We start from the raw sequence: 27,402 nt of genomic DNA, 5'->3' as shown, positions 1-27,402 counted from the left end.
CAACCTAAGAAGAGCAGATAACATTTGTAAATGTTTATGCAATGAACATAGGAGCACCTAAATATATAAAACAAATATTAATAGACATAAAGGAAAAAACAATTTTACAACAATAGTAGGGGACTTTTAAACTCCAACTACATCAATGAATAGATCATCCATACAGAAAATCAATAAGGAAACATTGGACCTAAAGGACATATTTACAGAGATGGACTTGATATCCACAAAACATTTTATCCAAAAACTACAGAATACACATTTTTTCAAGTGCACATGTAATATTCTCCAGGATATATCACATATTAGACCACAAAACAATAAAGTCAAGAAGACTGAAATCATATCAAGCCTGTTTTCTGAACACAACAGTATGAAACTAGAAATTGATTAAAAGAAGAAAACTAGGAAAAAAACCACAAACACATGGAGATTAAACAACATATTGCTAAACAACCAATGTGTCAATGAAGAAATTAAAGAGAAAGAAGAAAAAAAAAAATTCAGACAAATGGAAGCAAAACTTTCCAAAATCTATAGCATGCAGCAAAAGGAGTTCTAGGAGGAAAGCTCATAACCATACCTGCCTACCTCCAGAAACAAGAAAAATCACAAATAAATAATTTAACTTTACACCTAAAGGAATTAGAAAAGGAAGAAATAAAAAAGCCTAGTTAGTAGAATAAAGGAGTTAATAAAGATCATAGTGGAAATAATTGAAATAGAGGTAAAAATAGAAAAGATCAATAACACTAATAACTGATTCTTTGAAAAGATAAACAAAATCAATAAACCTTCAGCCAGACTAATCAAGAAAAAGATAAATAAATATAAAACCAGAAATAAAACAGAAGTCACAACTAACACCACAGAAATGAAAGGAAAATAAGAAACTACTTCAATTATATGCCAACAAATAGAAAATCTAGGAGAAATGGTTAAATTACGAGACATATACAACCTTCCAAGCCTGAATCATGAAGAAACAGAAAATCTGAAAATATCGATTACAAGTATAAAATTAAATCAGCAATTTTAAAACTGCCAAAAAACAAAAGTCCATAATCAGATGACTTCAAGGTGAATTCTACCAAGTATTCGAAGAAGAGTTAATACCATCTTTCTCAAATTATTCCCAAAAAACTAAGAGAAGAAATACTTCCACACTTATTTTATGAGGCCAGCATTAACCGGATAACAAAATCAGACACCACGAAAAAAAAGTACAGACCAATATTTCTGATGAACATAGATGTAAAAATCTTCAACAAAATAGTAGCAAACAAAATTTCAACAATACAGTAGTCCCTCTCTATATCACGGTTCACTTATCACAGCCTCACTATATTGCGGGATTTTTAAAAATATTATATTTAATTATTTATCACGGATTTTTCGCTATATCACAGGATTTTGCAGTTACTATATACATATATTGTTAAAGTTACTTAGGTTTAAGAGTGTAGAATATATTTAAGAATATAGATGGCGTTTATAAAAGTGTGGAAAATGTTAGTAAGGGAGTGGGAAAGGTTAATAAAGGACTGGGGATGGTTTATAAGTGTGTGGGAAGGGTTTATAAAGCCTTAAAATATATATAAATACTAAAATAAATGTAAGGTTCTTACTTCACAGATTTTCACCTATCGCGGGGGCATCTAGAACATAATACCCACAATAAGTGAGGGAATACTGTGATTAAGGAAAAATGTTGACATTTTTCCTTTTGTAGTTGATTCTAGAGAGAGAGGAAGGAAAGGAGAAAGAGAGGAAGAGAAATATCAGTTGGTTGCCTCTTGCATGTGCTCCAACTGGGTACTAAACCAGCAACCTAGGCAAGTGCCCTGACCAAGAATCAAACCAGCAACCTCTTGGTTTGCAGAATGACACCCAACCAACTGAGCCACATTGGCCAGGGCATCCACATTTTTGTTAATGTATTTTTATGCACAGAAGTTTTTAATTTTGAAGTACAATTTATCTATTTTTTGTTCATGCCTTTGATGTCAAATCTAAAAATCCTTACCCCAATCTGATGTCATAAATGTTTACCCCAATGTTTTCTTCTAATAAGTTTATAGTCTCAGCTCCTATATTTAGGCTTTAATCCATTTTGAGTTTATTTTCACACAGCTGACCCTTGAGCAACATGGGTTTGAACTGCATGGGTCCACTTATATGTACATTTTTCTCAATAAGTAGTGTAAATGTATTTTCTCTTCCTTATGATTTTCTTAATATGTATTCTTTTCTTGAGCTTATTTTATTATAAGAATACGGTATATAATGCACATAACATACAAACTATGCATTAATCAACTATGTATGTTATTGGTAAGGCTTCCGGTCAACAATAGGTTATTAGTAGTTACGTTTTTGGGGAAGTCAAAAGTTATATACAGATTTTTAACTGCGTGGGTGTCAATGCCCCTAACTCCTGCATACTTCAAAGGTCTACTATATATGACATTAGGAATGTGTCCAACTTCATTGTTGTATATGGCTATTTGCTCCTCTCAGCACCTTTCTTGAAAAGGCTATTCTTTCCCCTCATTGAATGAGCTTGACATTTGGGTTGAAAATCAATTGGCCATAGATGTGTCTCAGTTTATTTCTGGACTATCATTTTTATTCCATTGGTCTAGATGTTTATCCTTATGCCAATACCATGCTCTGTGATAGTAGAGGACCACTCCATGTTGTTTAGGGAATTGTAGCCCAAGCCATGAGACAGCCCCCCACCTCCCTCCGGGGAGGCCTTTAAGTCTCAATGGAAAACTGGGATGGGAATTGGATTTAAAGAATGCATATTACGCTTTGGAACTTTCTCTGCTTTTCTTATCTCTTAGTTAACTATAAACAACCTGTAGCTAAAAATGTATGAAGCTTTACACCTAATACCAGTGTGGTGTCAGGATGTTTAATAGACCCTGACACAGACTGGTCACTGAGTTCTCTATATTGACATCTGTAATCAGTAACTGTAACCCAAGCATCTAAAAGCTTATTGATGATTCATAAGTCTTGATCTTGTATCTCCTGAACCCCCTCCTCAATAAAAGGCACAGGACATGGGAATTCTGTGCTCTTCTCCACTAGAGAGATCAGCCACCTCCCATCCCTCCATACAAAATACATGGTCCTGAAACCTCTGTGGGAAAGGGACTTTTCAACTGAGCTGGGGCTTTGGAGGCAAGACAGCTTTATGTGATTACTGCAGTTTTGTGGTGTTTTGAAATAGGGAAATATGAGTACATTATATGAATCTGAACCCTGGCTGGTTTAGCTCAGTGGATTGAGCATCGGCCTGCGAGCTAAGTGTCGCTGGTTCGATCTTCCAGTCAGGGCACATCAGAGAAGGAAAACTCTGACTCCAAAAAACCTCCGCTGCCTTGCGGCATACCTCTTCAGGGGAAAGGCTAAGGGAGTAAACCCCGACAGAAAATCCGGAGCCGGAGTCCCTAAGGCGGTTTGACGTTGTAGTCAACACCGGCAACTCCTGCGGCGCACCTGAAGCCAAGCTGTATTGACTCCGTCTTTCCCTTGGACCCTTCAGCTGCAAAGAGAGGGGGGGTCTGCTGCATGGGCAACAGCAGACCCTCCATATCACCCTGCCCAGGCTCTGTAGCTTCAGCTTCACTGGAGAGGACACTCCAGCATCATCGCAAGATGTCGATTCAACACGGGAGGAGACAGATACCGTGTCACTCCCGAGTCGGACTGCACAACCATTCTCGGCGGTGCAGATAGACTCTTGAGAAGCTACACCATCGTCTCTCGAGACGGACGGCTGCCGACGACGACTGTGATTAAAAGGATCATATACCGTAATCAGGTGGCATTTATTCCAGGGACACAAGGATGGTTCAATATATGCAAATCAATCAACATGTTGCACAAATTAATAAAACAAAGGATAAAAATCATATAACTTCAATAGATGCAGAAAAATCATTTGACAAAATTCAGTATGTTTATGATAAAAATGCTCAATAAACTGAGTATAGAAGTACTGTACTTAAATATAATAACTATATGACCAGCCCACAGCTAACTTTATACTCAATGGTGAAAAGATAAAGGTATTTCCTCTAAGATCAGGACCAAGAAAAGGATGCCCTTTTATTCAGTGTAGTATTGAAAGACCTAGCCATAGCAATTAAACAGGGAAATATAAAATAAAATGCACTCAAATTAGAATGGGGGAAGTTAAAAGTGTCACTCTTTGTACATAACATGATATTGTATATAAAAAGTCCTAAATACTCCACCAAAATATTATTAGAATAAATGAATTCAGCAAAGTCACAGGACACAAAATTAATATACAGAAATAGGTTATGTTTCTATACACTAATAATGAGCTATCAGAAAGAGAAATAAAGAAAACAGTCCCATTTACAATTGTATCAAAAAATAAAATAACTAGAACTAAATATAACCAAGGAGGTGAAAAGCCTGTATTTTGAGAACTACAAGACATTGATAAAGAAACTGGACTTCTGGCCGAGATGGAGACCTAGACAGACACACTGTGTCTCCCTCCACAACTAAGGAAGAATACAACTACCTTAAAACTAGAGACAACCAGAAGTTCCAGAAAATTGAGCTGCATGGAAGAACAGCAAACAAAGATATAAAGAAGAAATACTCATCCAGATAGGTAGGAGGGAGAGAGCTGGGGTAGAAAGGATGCGCTGTGGTGGCAGCAGCAGAGGCAGCAGCAGTCCAGCATAAAGTACAGTCACACGTTTTGAAAAGTCAGGAGGGACACCTGGTAAGCATTCCCAGCACCAGACAAGACTGTGCAGCTCATGATCCAAATGCAGGGGAAAATAAAGCCTCATTACTTTTGACTGTGCAAACCAATGGGGGTTGGGACAGAGGAAGAAACTGATGGTCTCTCAGCAGAGTCTGCTTGTTTAAAGGGCCACCACAGTCCTAGAACATCTGCAGACCCACCCACTCTGGGAACGACAACCAGGGCAACAGCTAGAGGGGTACCAAAGTGGGAGAAGTACCTGAAAAAAGGGCGAGTGCTGAGCAAGTGGCATTGTTCCCTCTCAGACCCCTCCCCCACATACAGCGCCATAACGTGGTGAAACGGGTCGCCCTGTACTGATGAATCTCTAAGGCTCCACCCCTTACAACATAACAGGAGTGACAGTTCTACCGAAGACACCAAAAAACAAACACAGGAGGCTGTCAAGATGAGGAGACAGAGAAGTATGGCCCAAAAGGGGGGACAAATCAAGATTCCAGTGGGAGAACTGAGCAACGAGGAGATAGCCAACCTAACGAACAAGGGGATAGCCAACCTAACAGACTCAGAGTTCAAAACACTGGTGATAAAGATGCTCACAGGCTCGACAGATATGCTTGAGTATGGCAAATGCATAAGTGAAGAAGTGAAGGCTATGCTAAATGAAACGAAGGAAAATCCACACAAAACCAATGATGAAAGGAAGGAATCTGGGGTTCAAATCAATGACTTGGAGCATAAGGAAGAAAAAAATCAGCCAGCCAGTACAGAATGAGGAAAGAAGAATTGAAAAAAATGAGGAAAGGCTTAGGAATCTCTGGGACAACTTTAAACATGCCAACATCCAAACCATAGGGGTGCCAGAAGGAGAAGAGAAAGAGCAAGAAATTGAAAACTTATATAAGAAAATAATGAAAAACTCCCCAAATTTGGCGAAGGAAATAGACATACAAATCCAGGAAGCATGGAGAGTCCCAAACAAGCTGGATCCAAAAAGGACCACCCCAAGACATCATAATTAAAATGCCAAAGTTTCAAGATCAAGAGAGAATCTTAAAAGCAGCAAGAGAAAAGCACAGAGTTACCTACAAAGGGATGCCTATAAGACTATCAGCTGATTTCTCAAAAGAAACCTTGCAGGCAAGAAGGGACTGGCAAGAGTTATTCAAGGTGATGAAAAGCAAGGACCTACAACCAAGATTACTCTATCCAGCAAAGATATCATTTAGAATGGAAGGGCAGATAAAGTGCTTCCCAGGCAAGGTAAAGCTAAAAGAGCTTATCATCACCAAGCTATTATTTTATGAAATGTCAAAGGGACTTATTTAAGAAAATGTCAAAATTATGACCCTTAAAATGACAACAAACTCACAACTATCAACAACTGAATCTAAAGAATAAAAACAAAATCCAATTAAGCAAACCAGAATAGGAGCAGAATCATAGGTATGGGGATCATTTGGAGGGTTATCAGCTGGGAGGGGGAAGGGGGAGAAATGGGGAAATGGTGCAGAGATTACAAAGCTTAATTGTTTGGTACAAAATAGACTGAGGAAAGTTAAGAATAATATAGAAAAGGGTGAAGCCAAAGAACTTATATGCATGACCCATGGACATGAACTAAGAGGGGTGGATTGCTGGAGGGAAGAGGGATACTGGGCAGAAAAATGCAAAGGGAAAAATATTGGGACTCCTGTAACAAAATAATAAAATATACTTTAAAAAAAAGAAATTGATAAAACACAAATAAATGAAAAGATATAACATGCCCATAAATTGTAAGAATTAGTATTATTAAAATGTTCATACTAAAAAAAATAAAAATGTTCATACTACCCAAAACAATCCACAGATTCAAAGGAATTACCATCAAAATAAAAATGGCATTTTTCACAGAACTAAAACAAAGAATCCTCAAATTATACAGAATGACAAAAGACCCAGAAGAGTCAAAGCAATCTTGAGAAAGACAAACAAAGCTGAGGTATCATGCTCTCTGATTTGAAACTATACTACAAAGCTATAGTAATCAAAATAATACGGTACTGGCACAAAAACAGACACATCAATCAACAGAATAAAATAGAGCCAGAAATAAATTCACATGTATATGGTCAATTAGTCTATGATAAAGGGACAAAAATACACAGTGGGAAAAAGACAGTCTCTTCAATGAATGGTGTTAGGAAAACTAAACAGCTATATGCAACAAAATGAAACTGGACCACGATCTTACACCACATACAAAAATATATTAAAACTAGATTAAAGACTTGAATGTAAGACCTGAAACCATAAAACTCTTTGAAGAAAACATAGGCAATAAGCTCTTCGAAATCAGTCTTAGCAATAATTTTGGCTCAGTCCTCTCAGGCAAGGGCATTATAAGCCAAAATAAATAAGTGGGATTACATCAAACTAAAATGTTTTTACACAAAAAAAGGAGACCATCAACAAAACAAAAAAACCTACTGAACGGGAGAAAATATTTGCAAATCAAACATCTGATAAGAGCTTAATACCTAAAATATGTAAAGAATGTACACAATTTAATATAAAAACTCAATTTAAAATGTGCAGAAAATTTGAATTAATATTTTTTAAATGTCTATGGTGTACAATTGAAACTAACAGGATAAGTTGACTTGGGGCAGTGAACACACAACACAATGTACAGATGATGTATTGTAGAACCGTGCACCTAGGGGACTGATCTCCAAAATATATAAAGAGCTTATACGACACAACATCAGGAAAACAAACCACCCAATTAAAAAATGGGCAAAGGACCTGAACAAACACTTCTCTAAAGAGGACATACAGAAGGTCCATAGACACATGAAAAAATGCTCAACATCATTGGCCATCAGAGAGATGCAAATAAAAACCACAATGAAATACCACTTTACACCTGTCAGAATGGCCGTCACCAACAAATCAACAAACAACAAATGCTGGCGAGTATGTGATGAAATGGGAACCCTAATGCACTGTTGGTGGGAATGCAGACTGGTGCAGCCACTATGGAGAACAGTATGGAATTACCTCAAAAAACTAAAAATGGAACTGCCTTTTGAACCAGCAATTCCACTGCTAGGATTATACTCAAAAACTCCTAAAACCCTAATTCAAAAAAACTTATGCACCCCTATGTTCATTGCAGCACTGTTTACAATAGCTAAGTGCTGGAAGCAGCCTAAGTTCCCGTCTGTAGATGAATGGATCAAAAAACTGTGGTACATTTACACAATGGAATCCTATGTAGCAGAAAGAAAGAAGGAACTCCTGCCATTTGCGACAACATGGATGGAACTAGAGAGAATTATGCTTAGTGAAATAAGCCAGACAAAGAAAGCAAAATACCATATGATATCACCTAATACAGGAAACTAAGGAACAACACAAACAAATGAACTAAATAGGACAAAGAGTAGAATAGTAGTCAATAGGGGGGCGGGGGAGAGAGAGAAGGGGGACAAGTAAGGGAAGGGTCTAGTCAAGGAACGTGTATAAATGACTCATGGACATGGACAATGGGGAGGGATATGATTGCGGGAGAAGGGGTGGGCTGTGTGTGGGGGAGCAATGGGGGAAAAATGGGACAACTGTAATTGAAAAACCAAATAATAAAAGAAAAAAATTAATTTACATACCATAATATTCACTCTTTAAAAAAAAAGACAAAACTGTGCACCTGAAACCTATATAATTTTGTTAACCAGTATCACCCCATTAAATTCAATAAAAAGGACAAAAATTTTATTGGGTATTATCAAGACCCCAAAAACTGAGCTGAACAACCAATATTCCACAGGAAGTTTGCTAATTTCTAATTTGATGTAGTGTGAACCATTACTGAATCCTGTGTTTTTCTAAAATATATATTATATTTAACTTTATACAGTCTTTTAAGCTTTACTTACATATTTTAAGGGTAATAACCATTTTGTAGATGTTATATAAAATTTAGAGGAGAAAGGCTTATCTTGGCTTTTTGTTTTCTTTTATTTTTGCTCAATATTATAATTCAAGATATTTTCCTATACTTACTTTTGACACACATTGTAATGCATGCATGCCTATCAGTACCAACACCAAATAAATAACTTTTAAATTAATCAAACTGCCATTAAAATTGGGGCAGTATCCTCTGGAAGCCTACTCTTTCTTGAGACAGTAGCTATAGTGTAACTGGGCTAAAGTCAGAGGCCCTTAGATGGAACCTCGGTCATCAATGTTTTCAGAATTTCTATTTTCTGATTGAAAAATGGGAATGAGGCAATTCTGAACGTTAAGTTAAATGTTTCTTTTTTAATACAATAGTCTCTCACTTTTGTTATCAAGAACAGTTTGGTTTTTCTCTCTTTTTTTCTATCTCTAGAATATAATTATGACATTGAAATCTCCCTTAAATTTTTGTACTTCACAAAAAAATTCCACATACATGTGAAACTGATTTTATTTCTCTTCCAAAGCAGGACTTTAAAAAAAAACAAAAACATTTGAGTCTCTTCTTTTATTTTTTAAATATTCATTAATAATTTTGGTTATACTGCTTTTTGTATTATTTTGTTTTTACTAAAACGTGTTTGTTTTCCAGATCAAAAGATACATGAGTTCTTTGCCGCTATTTCTAGAGTAACAGTAAGATTCTTCCTAAATACCACTGCTTGTGTTACACAGTCATAATAGAATTCTAATACAAATCATTCACCAGGGGCTAGTCATAGTATTAAATTACAAACTAATCTCAAGGGCATCACTTAGTGTCCTCTGGAATTCAAACTAACATTTTTCCTGTTTACTAAATGAAATATTTTCATTTGGTTATTTCATGCATTTAAAAAAAGTTTTATTGATTTTAGAGAGAGAAAGAGGGGAGAAGGAGAGAGAGGGGGGGGGAGAGAGACAGAGACATCAATTTGTTGTTCCACTTATTTACACTTTCATTGGTTGATTCGTATGTGCCCTGCTGAGGGATGGAACCTGCAACCTTGGGATATTGGAACAACTCTCTAACTAACTGAGCTACCTGGTCAGGGCCTGTTACATGTACTTTAATATTGAAAAAAGAAATCAGTCTCTAACTTTATTTTTTTTCTAACTTTATTATTTTTTTCCTTAAATTTTCTACTGGTGACAGTCTAATTAAATATAATAGTGAAAAACAATAAATACTAAATGGGAGTCAGAATACCTAGATTCTTGTTCTATACTTGCTACTGGACCAGTTAGACCATATTTTTCTGAGATTCAGCTTATTTTATCTTAACGGGATAGAAAAAAATTACCTTTAAAGTTTTATAAGCTGATCATCAGAATTTGTTTTCCTTCCAAAGGTCACACATGTATAGAATTATAAGGAAAGGGTAATAACAAAAACCAGCTGTTCCTATAAGAGTGATATAGGCTAAGGGGTAGAAAGACATACCTGCAATTTCTTCTAAAGTATTGGCATGCATGTCCAGCAACACAGTTCCATTCAGAATACAACTTCTCAACTCAAACAAGCTGTGCAGTGAAAGAGTCGCCACATAAGGTTTGCTCCACCTCTCTCCTCCATCTTCCACATCTTCTTCAAACTTCAGCCACCTATACAAATAAATATTATCAGAACATTAAATATTATATTGTAGATCAATTATGTTTCGTCCCAATAATAAAAACTGGAAATATAAAGATATTAAATTGTTTCTTGATTTCAGGGGTTTGAATATAAATAAAAGCCAGCCCAAGTTATTTAGTTTATTTCATTTTAATTTCACTTAACAAGCATTCTTTTTTGTCACTGAACGACACATTAAAACAAACAAAAACCTCATTATTTTCATTAGTTGTCTAGCTCTGAAAAAATATTTTAATATAAATGTTTCATCAGTGGTCACAATGAATCTGTTATGGAACTAAGAAAGAGTATATATACTTCATGAAAAATGACGGTAATAGAAAAAATGCAAAATAAAATAAAATTCATTTTTCTTTAGTGAGAAATCTTAAAACTGAATATTTGAGTTTCTTGAAAATTTTTCTATTAAGTTAAGGAATCTGATATAATTTGGGGCATATTCTATAGGAAAAATACTTATTAGGACTGTTTGGATAAAATCTAATGATTGCAGTCACATCTTAGGGACTAAACTAATGAGAACTGAGCTTAGCCTTCCTTCCCTAGGCCTTTCTGCCAGGAATGGAGAATAGAAGAACCTTGATATCATGGTGCCAAGTGGACACCATTGCCCTCTCAGAGTGAAATAAATAGTAATACCTGAGATTGTTTCTAAAGATAAATAGAAGGAATAAAGAGAAACCAATTATTTTACTGCTCTGGGGCAAGCACCATCTCTCTTATTTTTTTGGGACTTACGCTCTAATCCTAATAGATAAGTAATTTAATTCCAATATTTCTAATAAATATTACCATAAATTGTCTTTCCTTCCCCCATCCTTCATCATTTTCCTCGTTCTTTCTCTACTTAGTCATTTTGTCCTACCTTCCACTCTCAATGTTATATCACTCAGATTTTCTATAATATTATATTACTGTTTTATGTAACCTAATGACCCAACTCCAAATATGCTGCAGTAACTATTTAGGGAAACAATGGATCAGTCAAATATAACCAACCAAAAGGGTTAGTCAGAATGATTAATGTGCAGAGTTCCAAGAAAGAAAGAAAGCTACATATCTGTCCTCAGTGTTCAGGGAGCAAAAAGTTTTAGGGAAGTGAAAAGAAAACCAAAGGGAAGACTACTTTCCAGATAGGGAGAAATAACTATGCCTATCATAAGTTTATAAAAACACTTAAAGGTTAAAAAAATAAACATTTAAGCCCCAAACTACTGATTGTATCTCTAAAATTGCTGGCAATTTTAATAATATTTTGTTTACACAGTTACAAACTTTTCATATTAGTAATTTTTAACATTTTCAAAACTTAATAGGGCCATAATGCTTCATAAATCGTATGATGATGGTAATAGTATAGTATTATTTATCAAGTATGATATAATTTGTTCTCCCTTTACAATAAAGAATAGGATATCATTACCTATCTCCCATCTATCTGGGTGAGGTCACGTGACTGTTGACTAGTTCAGGACATCAGAAATGTTCACGATGGAGGATGCTCCACTAGCTGGAGTCTCTAACTACAATGAGCAGATGTAGAGAGTCTCCATTGATCCATGATAGACATGTATCATTAGACATAAAAAAGCCTTTGTGATTTTAAGCCATGGAAATAGCAGGATATTTTTTCTAACATAATTCAGACTATCTTAAACTGATACAGATAACCATTTAAGCTATTGATACTAGCATCAAAATCATAATCACAGTGATGATGACAACAAATATAATTTTAAGTAAATATAAATATTTCTTGCCAGGTTTAGAAGTAAAACCATGGAGGAAACAAGATGGCGGAAGAGTAAGTGGAAGCTACACTAACCTCCTCCCAGAACTAGTCTGGACTTACAACTTAATTTTGGAGAAATCATCTGGAATAACCAACCGAACACTAGCTAGAGAGAAGTCTTATAACCACAGAGAGACAGAAAAAGCCACTACATCACAACGTGACTGGTAGAGAGTGCGGACACGCGGAAGGGCTGGCTGGGCTCACATGGGTGACAGCTAAAGGGACTGAGAAACAGCTCAGCAGCTGGGGGGTTCCCCCTGAGAAGGGCAGGGTCTAAACCCCCAGCTGAGCTTCTCAGCCTACAGGAACAGAGTGGAAAGTAAAATAGTATCCAGTTGAGAAAAGCAAAAAGCCACAGGGTTTCTTGCTAGCCAGAGAGAAACAGCGGGAGGAAAAGAGCTCTTAAGCGGATCACATACAAAAATATTTTGGCCCCCACTTACCCTGGGCTCAAGCGGAGGGAAGGCAGAGAGGACTAGAGACACTTGGGGAGAGTTTGGTGTGGTGGCTTTGAGGGGAGAACTGGGGAGGCAGCTGACCAGGTCCCAGTGCTGATTCATCCCCAGTACTGCAGGCAGACCATTCCCGCCACCCCCCGCCCCAAGTGGCGTCAGCCTGAGGGGAAGCAAAAGCCCTGCCTACAGGAATTAAGCTGCCACACCCACGGTCCTTAAGCCTGATGGCTAATCACAGATTGAATAGATTAACAACTAAAGAAGCCAGACAAAGTCAGTAGATCCCTGGAAGTCTCCAACAGGCTGCCTAGGCCCAGATTGGTACAGGATCTGATGCCACCAGGGGCAGATCCAGGAAGTGCAGATCATTCTAAGAAGCACCAACAAACAATAGGAGTCACAAAAATGGGGAGACAGAGAAACAAACCCCCATTGAAAGGAAAGGTAGAATCCCCAGAAAGAGTGCTAAATGAAACAGAGGGGAGCAAACTATCAGATATGGAATTCAAAACATGGATTATGAAGAAGCTCAATGAGCTCAGCAGAAACTACAAAAAACTCCAGGGAAACTACAAGGAACTCCAGAAAAACCACAAGGAACTTACTGAGAATTACACCAGCATGAAAAAGGACATGGAAGCTATCAATAAGAGCCAGGAGGATGTGAAGAATACAATCTCTGAATTGAAGAACACAGTAGAAGGAATGAAAAGCAGGCTAGAGAAAGCAGAATATCAGATCAGCAAGCTGGAGGACAACGTAGACAAAAACTCCCAGACAGTGCAACAAAATGAAAAAAGACTGAACAAGACTGAAGAGGCTCTAAGACAGCTGCAGGACAATGTGAAACGTAATAATATCCATATCATAGGAATCCCAGAAGGAGAAGAAGAGCAAGGGATAGAAAACCTCTTTGAAAAACTAATGACAGAAAACTTCCCTAACATGAGGAGAGAAAGAGTCACACAAGTCCAGGAAACACAGAGGGTCCCAATGAAGAAGAACCCCAACAGGACCACTTCAAGACACATCATAATTAAAATGACAACATTCAAAGACAAAAAGAGAATCCTAAGAGCAGCAAGAGAGAAGCAACTAATAACATACAAGAAAGCTCCAATAAGGCTATCATCAAATTTCTCAGCAGAAACACTACAAGCCAGAAGGGAATGGCAAAAAATATCCCAAGCAATGAAAAACAAAGGCCTACAACCAAGAATACTCTACCCAGCAAGACTCTCATTCAAAATGGAAGGTGTAATAAGGAGTTTCCAAGACAAAAGAAGGCTAAAAGAATACATCTCCACCAAACCAGCATTGCAAGAGATGCTAAAGGGTCTGCTTTAAGAAGATGAAGAAACAGAGAGAGACAGAGAGGAACACGAGTACAAAGGGGGAAAATGACAATGAATAAGTACTGAAAGAAAGAAGGAACTTCTACCATTTGCAACAACGTGGGTGGAACTACAGAGAATTATGCTTAGCGAAATAAGCCAGGCAACAAAATAAAAATAACTTATGCTATCACCTATTACAGGAAACTAATGAACAACACAAACAAATGATCAAAATTGAACCAGAGGTATGTAAACAAGAAATAAACTAACAGTAACAAAGGGGGAGATGGGAGGGAGAGAAGGGGGAAGAAGGGGAAGGGTCTAGTCAAAGAACATGTATAAATGACCCATGGATATGGACAACTGGGTGGGGACTGAATGTGGGGGGTGGTGAAGGGAAGCAAGAGGGGGAAGAAAGTGGGACAACTGTAATGGAAAAACAAAGAAACAAAAATTTTTATGGGGGAAAAAATGAGAATATAAAGAATGGAAATGCAAGTTCAGTGAATATTAGAAGGACAAGGATTTTCCTTCACACTGTATATTTTTCTCCCTATCTGATCCCTCCAGAGTTTGGCATTCTAAACAAGTAAGTAATGACATAAGTTTCTTCGCATAAAACTAATAAGACCAGTTGTTAATAGAGGTTTGTTTTTTTTTTTTTTTTGACTAAGACTTTGACTGGAATGTCATGCCTAAAGGAGACATGCTTGGGCTCTGGTTGTTACCAAAAAGCCCTGGGAAACTGGGATTGGCTTTCAAAGGTAATAAAAGCCCATGAGATAAAAGGCCTGGTACCTTGGTTGGATGTGCGGTCCATGGCAATCTTTCCAGGGAAGGAATGAAGGTTGTTTTCCTGAAAGATGGCTAGAAAGTACCTTATGGCACAATGAAACACCAGAAGGACTTGGAAAAAACAGGTGTTTACAGGCAAGGCTAAATGCCAGGTATGTGGTTCTGCTTCTGTGCCCTGAAGGGCAGACTGAAGGTCACCCTAAATGTTCCTTGCGTAAGTTCCAGCAAAGCAGAACTAAAGATCATAAGTGATCATTTTCTGCTCTTGTTGTGTTTATGCAAATGAACAGGATAAATTAAAAATGGACTTATTGCAGTCCCTTTAATGACAAGGAGGGTAATCCTAGGGAGAAAAATTGTGATTCAAGGAAAATCACAATGCTCAGTGGTAGACTATAAAGTAGTGCAGCTATCCGTCTTTAAAGTTTCTTTTCATTTAAAATTTGTTTTCATTTGAAAGTTAAACTATGTCTGTGGTATTATCAAAGATGTTTAATTTACAGGCAAGAAGAATGTCAAATGCCTTGCAACTGGATGTCTTTCCAATAAGACAGTCTTACAAATTTAGAGACTTGTATGTTGGTTATGTTACATAAATTAACATGTGTTTTCTATGTTCAAAGGGCATAAGCTTATGATCTCATTACCTGAGTGATTGTATGTATAGGCCTCACTTAATCCTGTCTGCAGCGCTGCCTCCTGAGACTCAATGGTTTGGCTGAACTAAGTGGCTGGGTTGGTGAAGAGTCTGTGGGCTTCACTTTAAAACTGGTTTCTCTTTTCTGTCCTAATGGCTTGGACAGAAAGAGCCCAGAGGTCTGAGAGGGGGGGAGACCTAAAATATTTCCCTCAGCCCAAACTAAATATAATGGGCAAAAGGGTTTTGGACAGGTGAGATGTACCTGGCACACCTTCCTCCCGAGAAGCCCTTTTTTTCCCTAATGTGGGACATTGAAAAATTAATACCTGTCTTTTGTCATCTAGTGGTTATGGATTGAATAATGTCTTTTAACCATGTTGCCAAATCTGTTGCCTTCAGAATACAACAAGGATGCCAGCCTGTTAAATCAAGCATGCCGTTGTCTGGGGACAGCCAACCGACCTGGAGTCTGTACGATCCTTCCCCATGTGGGAAGGCCACCCTCCCCTCCACACCCCCACTCTTATTAGGGGTTTCTGGACCCAAGGGTAGGTAGGATGACGACCATATCCAGCTTGAAGCAGCTAGAAGAGCTCGAGACCTTCGCCCATTGTCCTTTATAAGATTATAAAGGGTCTTAAGTCTGAGAGGAAGCAATTGTTCTTTTTTATTGTTAAATTAATTAATTAATTAATTAATTTTAAAAATAATAATAATATATGAAAGGGTGAGGCAGGAGAGCTTGTATGTACGACCCATGGGCATGGACTCGGGGGGCGGGACTGTTGGGGGCGGGGGTGCTGGGCGGAGGGGAGCAAAGGGGAAAAAATTGGAACTATTTTAACAATATAATCAATAAAACATACTTTAAAAAAAAGAAGTAAAACCATGGTCACATTATTAATGTCAATATCTCAAAGGATCAACCTCTTGGCAGACATTTTGAGATGGGTCAGTATAGGGAAAATGGAGTCAGTCAGGATCCCTCACCCGGATGTCTGGGCATGAGCAGCTTAGAGATAATAATTAGACTCACATGCGCAGAGTAGGCAGCCAATTTTGTCTATGCATAGCATATAGGGAGAGCAGGACCCCCACTGGCAGGAGTAAGCAAGCATGAACACAGGGTCTCCCAGTACTTGAAATAAAGACATGGCAGATATCCCTCAATTCTGTGTCTTTTTTTCGGGCTACCTGAGTCCAAGTTGAACCTGCCAGGCCTTGAATGTTTGCAGAAAGATAGTATTGTGGAAAGAGTCTTGGACTAGTTGGAAAAAAAGAGAAATCTAGGTTTTGTCCTTATGCCATGTGACTTAGGGAAAGTCTCTGAGTTTCTGTAGGCCATGTTTTTCCCATCTATAATTTGTTGAGACAAATTCAACACATTAAAAACTTGCCCAAGATCTCCTAGCCAGTGATCTTGTCAGATAGATTCATATCCAAGTTGTTCTTGTTTTTCTCTAGAGTCTGTGCCAATTTTCCACCATAATACAATTACTTTGGTTGAATTTATGGACTTTTTCAGCTAAAATATATTTTGCTAATGTCTATAGTGGAAAAAATTGATTTAACATTTGATTTCATCCTTGTCTGGAACAAATCTCAAGTTGAAAAGTGTGTTCTGTTCTCTCCCTCTTTTTACATTAGCCACAGACATTGCACCAAGAAAGTGGATACAACTTTTATTAAATCCTCTATCACTTTGTATACTATTCACATATGATGCTGGTTTTACACAAAAAGGGCAAGAGAAGGGAGACTATAGAACAGCACTTATTCTACCGTTACTTGGACTGAAGAACTGTGTTTGATGTGAAATTTAGTTTTTAGTCTTTTCGACAGCAAAGAAGACTTAGAGTTATGAAAGGGTGTAAAGGGACTATAGATTTCCCTCAACTGAAAAATGTCTTTAATTAATGTTTCTAGAGCTACAGTACATTCTGTCATCCCTACATAAAGATTGCTTCTAAAATATTGTATTTAAATTTTTTATTCAAGTAAGAAATCCTGAAAAATGTTTCTATATTACTAAAAAATCAGTTTCTTAATTATTTAAGTATAAATCTATAAATTAATCCATATAATAATATTGTTTGTGAGTTGTGACAACACTAATAATAAATTCATTTCTGAAGTACTCATGGATTTCTGGATCTATATAGATCATCAAACACTTTTGTTATAAGAAAAATTATAGTTAAATTTTATGCTTCCAGATAACAATGAAGATGATTAAATAAATAATAAAACATCTACCTCATTTTATCTTGGCTCCCTTGAAAGTAAAAGTTTAATTTTAAGAATCCTGAAAAAAATTTGTGTGGAGTATGTGTAGTTCTGTGCATTTTTATCCCACAATCAGTATACAAAACTGTTCAGTCATCACAAAGGACCATCACAAAGATAGAACAAAACTGTTCTGTCATCAGAAAGGATCTTGCTTATCTTTATATTCTCAACCCTCAGCATGTTTCTGTCCCATCAGTCACTAATCTGTTCTTCATCACTATGTTATGATCATTTAAAGACGTTGTATAAATTGTATTATATAGTTTTCAACCTTCTGAGATTTTTTTGAGATATTTTTCACTAAGCATAATGTCTTTGAGATTCATCCAAGTTGTATATATCAACTGTTTGTAACTTTTTATTGCTGAGTGGCATTACACTATATGAATGCATATACAAGATTTACCCATTCATCCATTGAAGGATATTTGGATTGTTTATATGTTGTTGCTATTACAAATAAAGATCCTAAAAATATTCATGCAGAGGTCTTTGTGTGAACATAAATTTTAATTTCTCTGGAATAAATGCCAAGACTGTGACTGCTGGGTCATATAGTAAACAGCCTCTTCAACTGTTTTTTTTTTTTTTTTAACTGTAAAACTGTTTTTATAGAGTAGCTATACCATTTTACATTCATACAATGGATGAGAGATTCAGTATCTCCACATCCTCACCATTTGCTCTATGACTACTTTTTTAAATTAGCTATTTTATTAGGTGTGTGGTGCTATTTCATAGTAGCTTTATGTTGCATTTCCTTAATGATTAATGATGTTGAACATCTTTTTGTGTGGTTATTCTTCATTGTATTTCCTCTTTGGTGAAATGTTTGTGCTTTTGCCCATTTTTTTCTAATTGATTTTTTTTAATACTGTTGAAATTTAGGAGTCCTTTCTATATTCTATATATAATATTTTTTGTCAGATATGTGTTTTGTAAATATTTTTTCTCTGTATCTTGTTTTTTCATCATCTTAATAGGGTACCTCACAGCACAAAAGTTTTTAGAGTAAATTTCAATTTATGAATATTTTATTTTATGGGTAATGCATTTGGTATCATATCTAAAAACTAATCATCTAGCCCCAGGTCCTGAAGATTTTCTCTTATGCTTTCTCTAAAATTTTCATAGCTTTATGTTTTACATTTATACTTATGATTTACGTTCAATTAATTTTTATATACATTGTGAGATTTATATTAAGGTTAATAATTTTTACCTATAGATGTCTAATTGCTCCAGTACCATTTGTTGAAAGGAAAATTCTTCTATTTAATAGCTCCCTTTGTCACAACTCAGCAGTATTTGTATTGGACTTTCTCAGTTCCCTTTTCTGTTGCATCAATCTACATGTCTATCTAAAAAGACATTTTAAAAACAAATCCAAAAGGTGTATTCTTTCCTTCAGAATAATTTTCTTCAAGTTGGGTGCTTGGTCTTTTAGAAGAATGAAGTTTTGGGGAGTTCCAAGCAGTTTGGTAGTTAAGATGACCAAATATAAGTTGCATGCATGAATGGTTTGATATAGTCACAGATTTCGTGAGCATTACAGGAGGAAGGAAAAGATCTTTTTCATAAAAAGGAACCTGCAAATTACAAATACCAAGTTACTAAACGTTTTAGGATTCAGTGCTTCATGTCAGCTTCAGAATAATGCCAAAAGCTTTAAGTTACTTAAATATTTTTAAGGACTACATTAAAATTTTTATATATACACAAATACATAAATATAGCTATTTTCTGGGGTTCATTTTTTCATTGCATTTTATACTTCAAAGATAGAAATTAACAGATTTGGGAGCATACCAAATCCTGTTTCAAGATCTGCAATCGCTGAATATACTGTCAGTTGCAAAATGTCTGATTGCCATTAATGACCTAAAGTGCTGCAATTTAGTCCAGTTTTCAAATAAACTCAACTGACATTTGTTTGACTAGCAAACCAAAGCAAACAAGAGTCTCACAGGCATGAAAGAGAAGTAATGGACAATGAAAAATATCAAGATTACAGGTCAGTTGCATGACATTTTCTAAGGGGAGGGGCAGATTTACACTCTGAGAATATTTTCATTTCCTTTAGTTTGTCCAGATCTGCTTTCATCCAAGATTAACACATCGGAGTCTCTTTGTACTAAACGACAACTCTTTGAGGATTAAGTTGATAATCATCTCTATAATACTCAAATTTAAAATTTACAAAATAAAATTTTCTGTAAATTAGAAATAGATGTTTTCCATAAACATTAACTCTTTCTGTTTATTCTATTCCCACTAATTCAATTGACCTTTCCAGAGAATTTTTATTCTCTCATTCTACTCATACAGTGAATAAAGGAGTCACTATACCATCCAAAATTATAGCCTTGGGTGAAGTCATGGATTCTCAAGAGAAAACACCCTCTTTGAGGTAGAGCTGGGGATATTGAGGGGTTTAGAGTGGGAACATGGTTAGGGTGGGGGCCTGAGAATCACATATAATCCTAAAGTGCCTATTTTAACAGGAAGGGGGAAATAAAATACACCTAAACCTAGAGTTTATAGACATTAGCTGACTTTAATCCATATTATCTTCACACCTCACAATTCACTGAAAAATCTTGGTAACTTGAACCTCTGCTATTTTTGAATATCAAATGCCTTCACAACATCAATAAAATAATTTTGAAGCAATAATCCTTTCTACACTATCATGTATGTATCAAAGGTGTAACTGCTATGTCCTGCTTTGCCTTTTCTGAGCTCATTTGTGGAAAGCACTTTTAAAGGGCAACCACAGTGAGTCAAGCATGTTGCCTCCACAATTGCACAGCTGTGGTATCTTTGAGCATGTTTCTATTAATAACACTATGTTATTTATAAGCAGAACATTCTAATTGTGTTGATTTTGTTAGGCCTTGTCATATGGCTTCTTTTAGGATTTTTAAAAGTGAACAGCTGGTTTTCACAAACATTTATTAAATAATTATGATTCAAAAATTTAGCTTCAAAATCTGAAACTTCGCTCAAGTTTTACTTGGCAACAACAGTGGGCATGAACATAAATTATTCAAGATGTGATATATGACAGGTGCAATGTTCTGATAATATGTGCTTTTTATTTCCACTAGGGTAGAAAATTATTAATCCCCCTGGAATAGTAATCAAAAGAGTGAAGTGCTTCAAATGGCTATGCTAATGAGTTATTAGAATTAAGTAGATCAGGAAAAGCAGATAGAATAATAAATTGATTAAAATTAGTCTTTTAAAATGAATTAGGGCCACCAGAACAAAATTACTTCTGCCACTTTAAAACCCACTACATTTTTCTAAGTCCTCAATAAATATGTTCTGTTCTTTCCTGATGTGTTTTTGTCTCAGCCAAAATTCATCTACCCTCCTCTTCAATGTCTGTTACTATTTGATTGCTCATAAGATGTCTTCCTGAACCTCATGCATAAGGTCCCAAAAGCATGGCTAAGAACACAGGTCCTATTAATAATATTCAAGAGTGCTAACAATTAACTGGGTCCTCTCTTTTATTCTTTATTAAAAAATAGCAATACATTTTGGTGGTTTAGGATAAACAAGTTTTCAGCTCAATTCATTAGAGCATGATAAAAATCCTACCTGCTCAACTGTGACAGAGTAAATGACTAGATTCTAGTATTGCTCTGTCACCTCCTGGCTGTATGAGACTGGGCAAGTTACAAGGAAGTTACTGGTTACAAGAAACAGATAAGTATTTGATCTGGAAGATGAAAATTCAACAAACATTTTAAGAATAAGGGAGTTAAACACATATTCCGAACTTACTTCTAAGCTCTATTAACTGGAATGAAGAGTAAAAATATATATAAAAGAAATCCTTCAAGTCATGCAGGAACACCTATTTCTTACAACCAGTTGAAGTATATTTCTAACCTTACACAGGAAGGTTTGTATTTTAAATTCCTTATCAACAAGACATATCACTAGTATATCCCTAATTTGTGAAGATTGTTTTTTGTCAAGCAAAAAAGATTACTATATGTATTATGCATATTAAAAACTCCAAAGTATTTAGTTTTTGATGCTCTTGTAACAAAAATATAAGGTAAAGGTCCTTAATCTTAAAATTAACCAACTTAGACTTCTGGCCAAGATGGAGGCTTAGACTGACATGCTCTGTCTCCCTCCACAACTGAGAAAGAATACAACTACCACAAAACCAGAAATAACCAGAAGTTCCAGAAAATAAAGCTACATGGAAGTCCAACTTATGAAGTTATAAACAAGTGGTGCTCGTCCAGATGGGTAGAAGGTGCAAAGCCAGGGCAGAGATCAAACTGTACTGCCTGCGGCAGCTTCAGCAAAAAACAGTGGGACTGTGATAAACACAGACACCCGTATTTAAGGGGAGGCGAGAAGCACCAGGGGAGCACCCCCAGCTGCAGTCCAGACCCGTCAGCTCACGATTCCAATGCCAGGAAAGGCAGACCCCCATTGCCTCGGACTGTGAGGCCCAGAGGGCGTTGGGACAGAGGAGTAGGCCCCCAGTCTCGCAGCAGAGAGTAATGGCAGGAATCCATCTTGGACCTCCACCCCCACACAAAGCGCCACAGTGTGGCGAGAAGGGACGCCTGGTAGTGAAGAGTGCAGAGGGCTCTGCCCCCGATAGCATAGGAGGTGTGACAGCCCCTCCCAAGAAGGAAAGATAAACAAAAACAGTCAGCATGGCAGGAATCATGATTGAAATATCAATCACGCAGCTGACCAAAAAGCAAATACGTGAATTAACCGATGAACAAATAGATAATCTTTCTGAGGCTCAGTTCAGAGCTATAGTTATAAGGCAGCTTACAGAATTAACAAAAGATATTGAATAAGACGGAGAAGGAATGAAGGCTAGTCCTGCTGAAGTGAACAAAAACACATATGAGACAAAGTGGTGAGGAAAGGAAAACCAGGGATCAAATCAACAAATCAGAACATAGGGAAAGAACAAACAGTCAACCAGTGCAGAAAGAGGAAACAAAAAGTGAGGAATATGAGGAGAGGCTCAGAAACCTCTAGGAAGCTATAAGTGAACGAACATCCAAATTATAGGGTTGCCAGAAGGTGAAGAAGAAGAACTAGAAATTGAAAAATTATGTGAGAAAATAATGAAGCAGAACTTCCCGAACTTGGGGAAGGAAATAGACTTACAGGTCCAGGAAGCACAGAGAGTTCCAGAAAAACTGGACCCAAGGAGAACCACACCAAGACACATTATAATCAAATTGTCAAAAATTAAAGATGAAGAGAGAATCTTAAAAGCAGCAAGAGAGAAGAAAAAAATTATGTACAAAGGGATCCCAATTAGACTATCAGCTGATTTCTCAAAGGCAACTCTGCAGGCAAGAAGGGACTGGCAAGAAATATTCTAAGTAATATAAGCGAAAACCTACAGCCACGAATAGTCTATCCAGAGAAGCTATCATTCAGAAAAGACGGGCAGAGAAAGTGCTTCCAGGACAAAGTAAAACTGAAGTTCATTAGATCCAAACCACTATTATATGAGATGTTAAAGGGACTGGTTTAGAAGAAGGAAGATCAAAACTATGAACATTAAAATGAAAACTGCATCACAACAACCAACAACAGAAGCTAGGGAATCGAAACAAAGGTAAACCAAGCAGGCAATGAGAGTGGAAAAAGAATTATAGGTATGGGGAACATATTGGGGGGAGGTCAGCGGAGAAGGGGAAGGGGGATAAGGTAGGAAGACGGTACAGGAATTAAGAAGCATAGTAGTTTGATTCCCAGTCAGGGCACATGACTAGGTTGCACATCAGGTCCCCAGTTGGGGGCACAAGTGAGAGGCAACCACACAGTGATGTTTCTCTCCCTCTCTTTCTCCTTTCCCCTCTCTCTAAAAATAAAACAAACAAACAAACAAATAAATAAATTTTTTAAAAAAGAAAATATATCTTTAAAAAATAAAAGAAGCATAGTAGGAGGGAATGGAGTAGACAGGAAGATGTTGAGAAGAACTATATGCACAACCAATAGGCATGGACTAAGGGGGGGGCACAACTGGAGGGAGGGAGGGGTCACTGGGTGGAGGGGAGCAGAGGGAAAAGAAATTGGGACAACTGTAACAGCATAATCAATAAAACATATCTTTTTAAAAAAAAAACGTATTCTCTAAATACAAAAAGAAATTAACCAACTTATATAAAAATTACTTCAAATTTCGTTTTATGTTTAAAATATTGAAATAGAATCAAAATAAAATTGTTTAATTTTGTAAATTTTTTTATTTAAAAAGGTAATTCACACAGAATAACATTCCACCAACTTAAGGTATTAAAATAGGTTAATAAAGAAAATAATGATTTTACATAAAATGGGTAAATAAAAGAAGCAATTAGCTCATATGAATAAAATAAAAAACAAAAAAGATGTTCAGTATCACTAATAATTAAGCAAATGCAAATAAAAACAATGAGATTTATTTTCATCTACAAAAATAAAGTTTGGTGATTTAGTATTACAAAGATTTGGGGGAAATAAGCACTCTCACAACATTTATTGAAGTATAAATTACCAAAACAATTTTTAAAGGCAATTTTTCAATATCTACCAAGGTAAAAAAGAAAAAAAGAAAGAAAGTACTATCTTTGGTAAATTTCCACTTTTAGAATTCACCCTAAATTAATATCTACAAAATAATGCCAATTGTGCATGTAAATAACCACTGTAGCAATGACTATAGTAAAGAAATAAAACAATCTAAAGCACTATCAAGTCTGGTTAAACAAAGTTCATCCATAAAACCAAATCTAAATATAACACAGTCATTAAAAGATGTAGATCTGTATTGATAACATAGAAAATGGTCCAGATATATTATTAAGTGATGCTAGGAAGTTTTTTGGGTTTTTTTACTCATTAGTTTATTTCATTCATTAGATTCCTCTTGTAAATGAGATCATATGGTATTTGTCTTTCACTGACTATATAATTACATTTTCAAATATTCAGTTTTCAGTACAGTCATCACTTGATAAATTTTAGTGACTTTGAAGTATGTTTTTAAATTTAATTTTATATTACTTTTAATGTTTTATTGTTTATGCTATTACACTTATCCCAATTTTCCCTTCTTTTCTGCCCCTACCTGTAGTCAATCCCCACACCATTGTCCATGTTCATGGGTCTTTCTTATATGTTCTTTGACTAATCCCTTCACCTTCTTACAATCAGTCCCCACCTCCCCCGTCCCCTTAGAGCTGTCAGTCTGTTGCATGATTCTATGCCTCTGGTCCTATTTTGCTCAGTTTATTTTGATCATTAGATTCCACTTGTAAGTGAGAGTATATGGTATTTGTCTTTGGTTGACTGGCTTATTTCACTTAGCATGATAGTCTCCAGTTTCATCCATGCTGTCACAAAAGGTAAAAATTTCTTCTTTTTTTCATCTATGTAGTATTTCATTGTGTAAATGTACCAGTTTTTTAATCCACTTATCTAATGATGGTACTTAGGCTCTTTCCAAATCTAGGCTCTTATAAATAGCACTGCTATGAACACAGGGGTGCATAAATTCTTTTGAACTGGTGTTTCAGGATTATTAGGGTGGATTCCCAGCAGTGGAATCACTGGATCAAAGGGCAGTACAATTTTTAATTTTTTAAGGAAATCATTTACTACTTTCCACAGTGGCTGCACCGGTCTGCATTCCCACCAACAGTGCATGATAGTTCCCTTTTCTCCACATCCTCGCAAGCACTTGTTTGTTGATCGGTTGATGATGGGCATTCTGACTGGTATGAAGTGATATCTGTTACTGTTGGTTACTTCTGGTCTTTATCAATCATTTTTCATTATTAGCTTCTCAAGTACAATTCAATTTGAGTACATGCAAAACAAAAGCTACGTGGTTTTTAAATAAAGGGAAGCCTTCTAGACTTTCAGTTTATATTGACTTCATATATATTTCTTCTGGTCCCAAACCATACCACGCAGATAAACATCCTAGCATGTGAGAATGCTATAAAGGGTTCTGCTGTGATGCACACAAAGAATTACTCTGAATCAGAAAATAATGCAGGAGCAATGTGATAGATGGCAATGGTCTAGGAAAAATAAACTGGCAGCATAATATAAAATGGGTAGTGGGAAAGCATCAATTAGGAAGGTAGCATTACTGACGGTAATGGGGTGGTAGTTTCTCCCTTTGTGTAAAAGTAGAGCTCTACTTTTTTAGAGTTTCTTTAGTAAGGAAGATAAAACACATTTTATAAAAATCTTTGTTCAATGAAAATTTTATTTATTTATTTTATCTTTCCAGCTTTATTGAGATATGATTGATATATAACTAAATTTAAGGTGTATGGTATGATGATCTGATACACAAATTTAATGAGAAATCATTACTACAATAAGGTTATTTAACACATCCATCATGTCACATAATTACCTTTTTTGTGTATGTGTGGCGAACATTTAAGACCACTCTTCTAGCAACATTCAAATATGTAATGTAGTGCTATTAACCTCAGTGAGGTGATATCTCATTGTGGTTTTAATTTGCATTTTTTTGGTGGCTAGTTATGTTCAGCATCTTTTCACGTGTTTATATGGGCCAGAAATGTCTATTCAGGTCCTTTGTCCATTTTTAAATTGGATTGTTTGTCTTCCTGGTGTTGAGCCGCATGAGTTTTTTATATATTTTGAAGAGTAAACCCTTGTCTGATGGCAAATATGTTCTCCCATTCAGTGGGTTCCCTTTTCACTTTGACGATGGTTTCCTCAGCTGTGCAGAAGCTTTATAGTTTGATATAGTCCTGTGTATTTTTTTCTTTATTTCCCTTACTCTAGGAGATTTATCAGCAAAAATTTTGCTACATGAGATATCTGAAATTTTACTGCCTATTTTTTCCACTAGGATTTTTTTATGGTATCACAACTTATATTAAAGTCTTTTATCCATTTTGAGTATTTCTGGTGTATAGTATAAGTTAGTGGTCTAGATTCTTTTTTTTTTTTTTTTTTTTGCATGTACTAGTCCAGTTTTCCCAGAACCATTTATTGAAGAGACTCTCTTTACTCATTGTATGTGTGTACCCCATTTGTCAAATGTTAATTGATCATAAAGACATGGACTTAAATCTTGGCTCACTATTCTGTTCCTTTGATCTATATGTCTGTTCTTATGCCAGTACCACACTGTTCTGATTACAGTGGCCTTGTAGTAAAGTTTGATATTAGGTATTGTGATCCCTCCTACTTTTTTCTTCTTTCTCAAAATTGCTGAGGCTATTCAGGATTTATTTTTGATTCCATATAAATACTTGGAACCTTTCTTCTAGATCTGTGAAATAACTCATTGGTATCAGAGGCGGATTTAATGGCGAGCACACTGGGCACATGCCCTGGGCCCCAACTTCTGAAGGGACCCACAAAAACCACAACTTTATACTTTTTTCTAATGACACCAAGTTTAGTTTCATTACTACACTGCATAAAATATAGTTAACATGTATTTTTATTTTCCCTGTCTCTCTCTTTTTTTAAAGGGGCCCAATATTTTCTTCTGCACCTTGGGCTTAAACCGACCTTAATCCACCTCTGATTGGTATTTTAATAGAAATTGCATTGAATCCATAGATTGCTTTGGGTAGTATGGCATTTTAATGATGTTAATTCTTCCAGTACATGAACACAGTATATGCTTTCATTTGTTTGTATCTTCCTT

General features: G+C 36.1%; 1 protein-coding gene across 1 annotated transcript in view; it reads right to left on the bottom strand.

The window, feature by feature from the left end:
* SLC4A10 (solute carrier family 4 member 10) overlaps window positions 1-27,402 on the bottom strand; it is a 278,985-nt gene that overhangs the window by 118,498 nt on the left and 133,085 nt on the right. Inside the window, exon 5 of the mRNA XM_090280326.1 lies at window positions 10,194-10,354. Within this exon, the coding sequence (XP_090136452.1) occupies window positions 10,194-10,354 (161 nt within the window). The remainder of the gene's footprint in view (window positions 1-10,193; window positions 10,355-27,402) is intronic.

The sequence above is a fragment of the Furipterus horrens genome, unplaced genomic scaffold (genome assembly GCF_987537825.1).
Source record: "Furipterus horrens unplaced genomic scaffold, mFurHor1.1.pri manual_scaffold_1, whole genome shotgun sequence".
NCBI lineage: Eukaryota > Metazoa > Chordata > Mammalia > Chiroptera > Furipteridae > Furipterus > Furipterus horrens.
The sequence above is the reverse complement of the archived record's forward strand: the minus strand, read 5'-3'. Positions and strand labels throughout refer to the sequence as shown.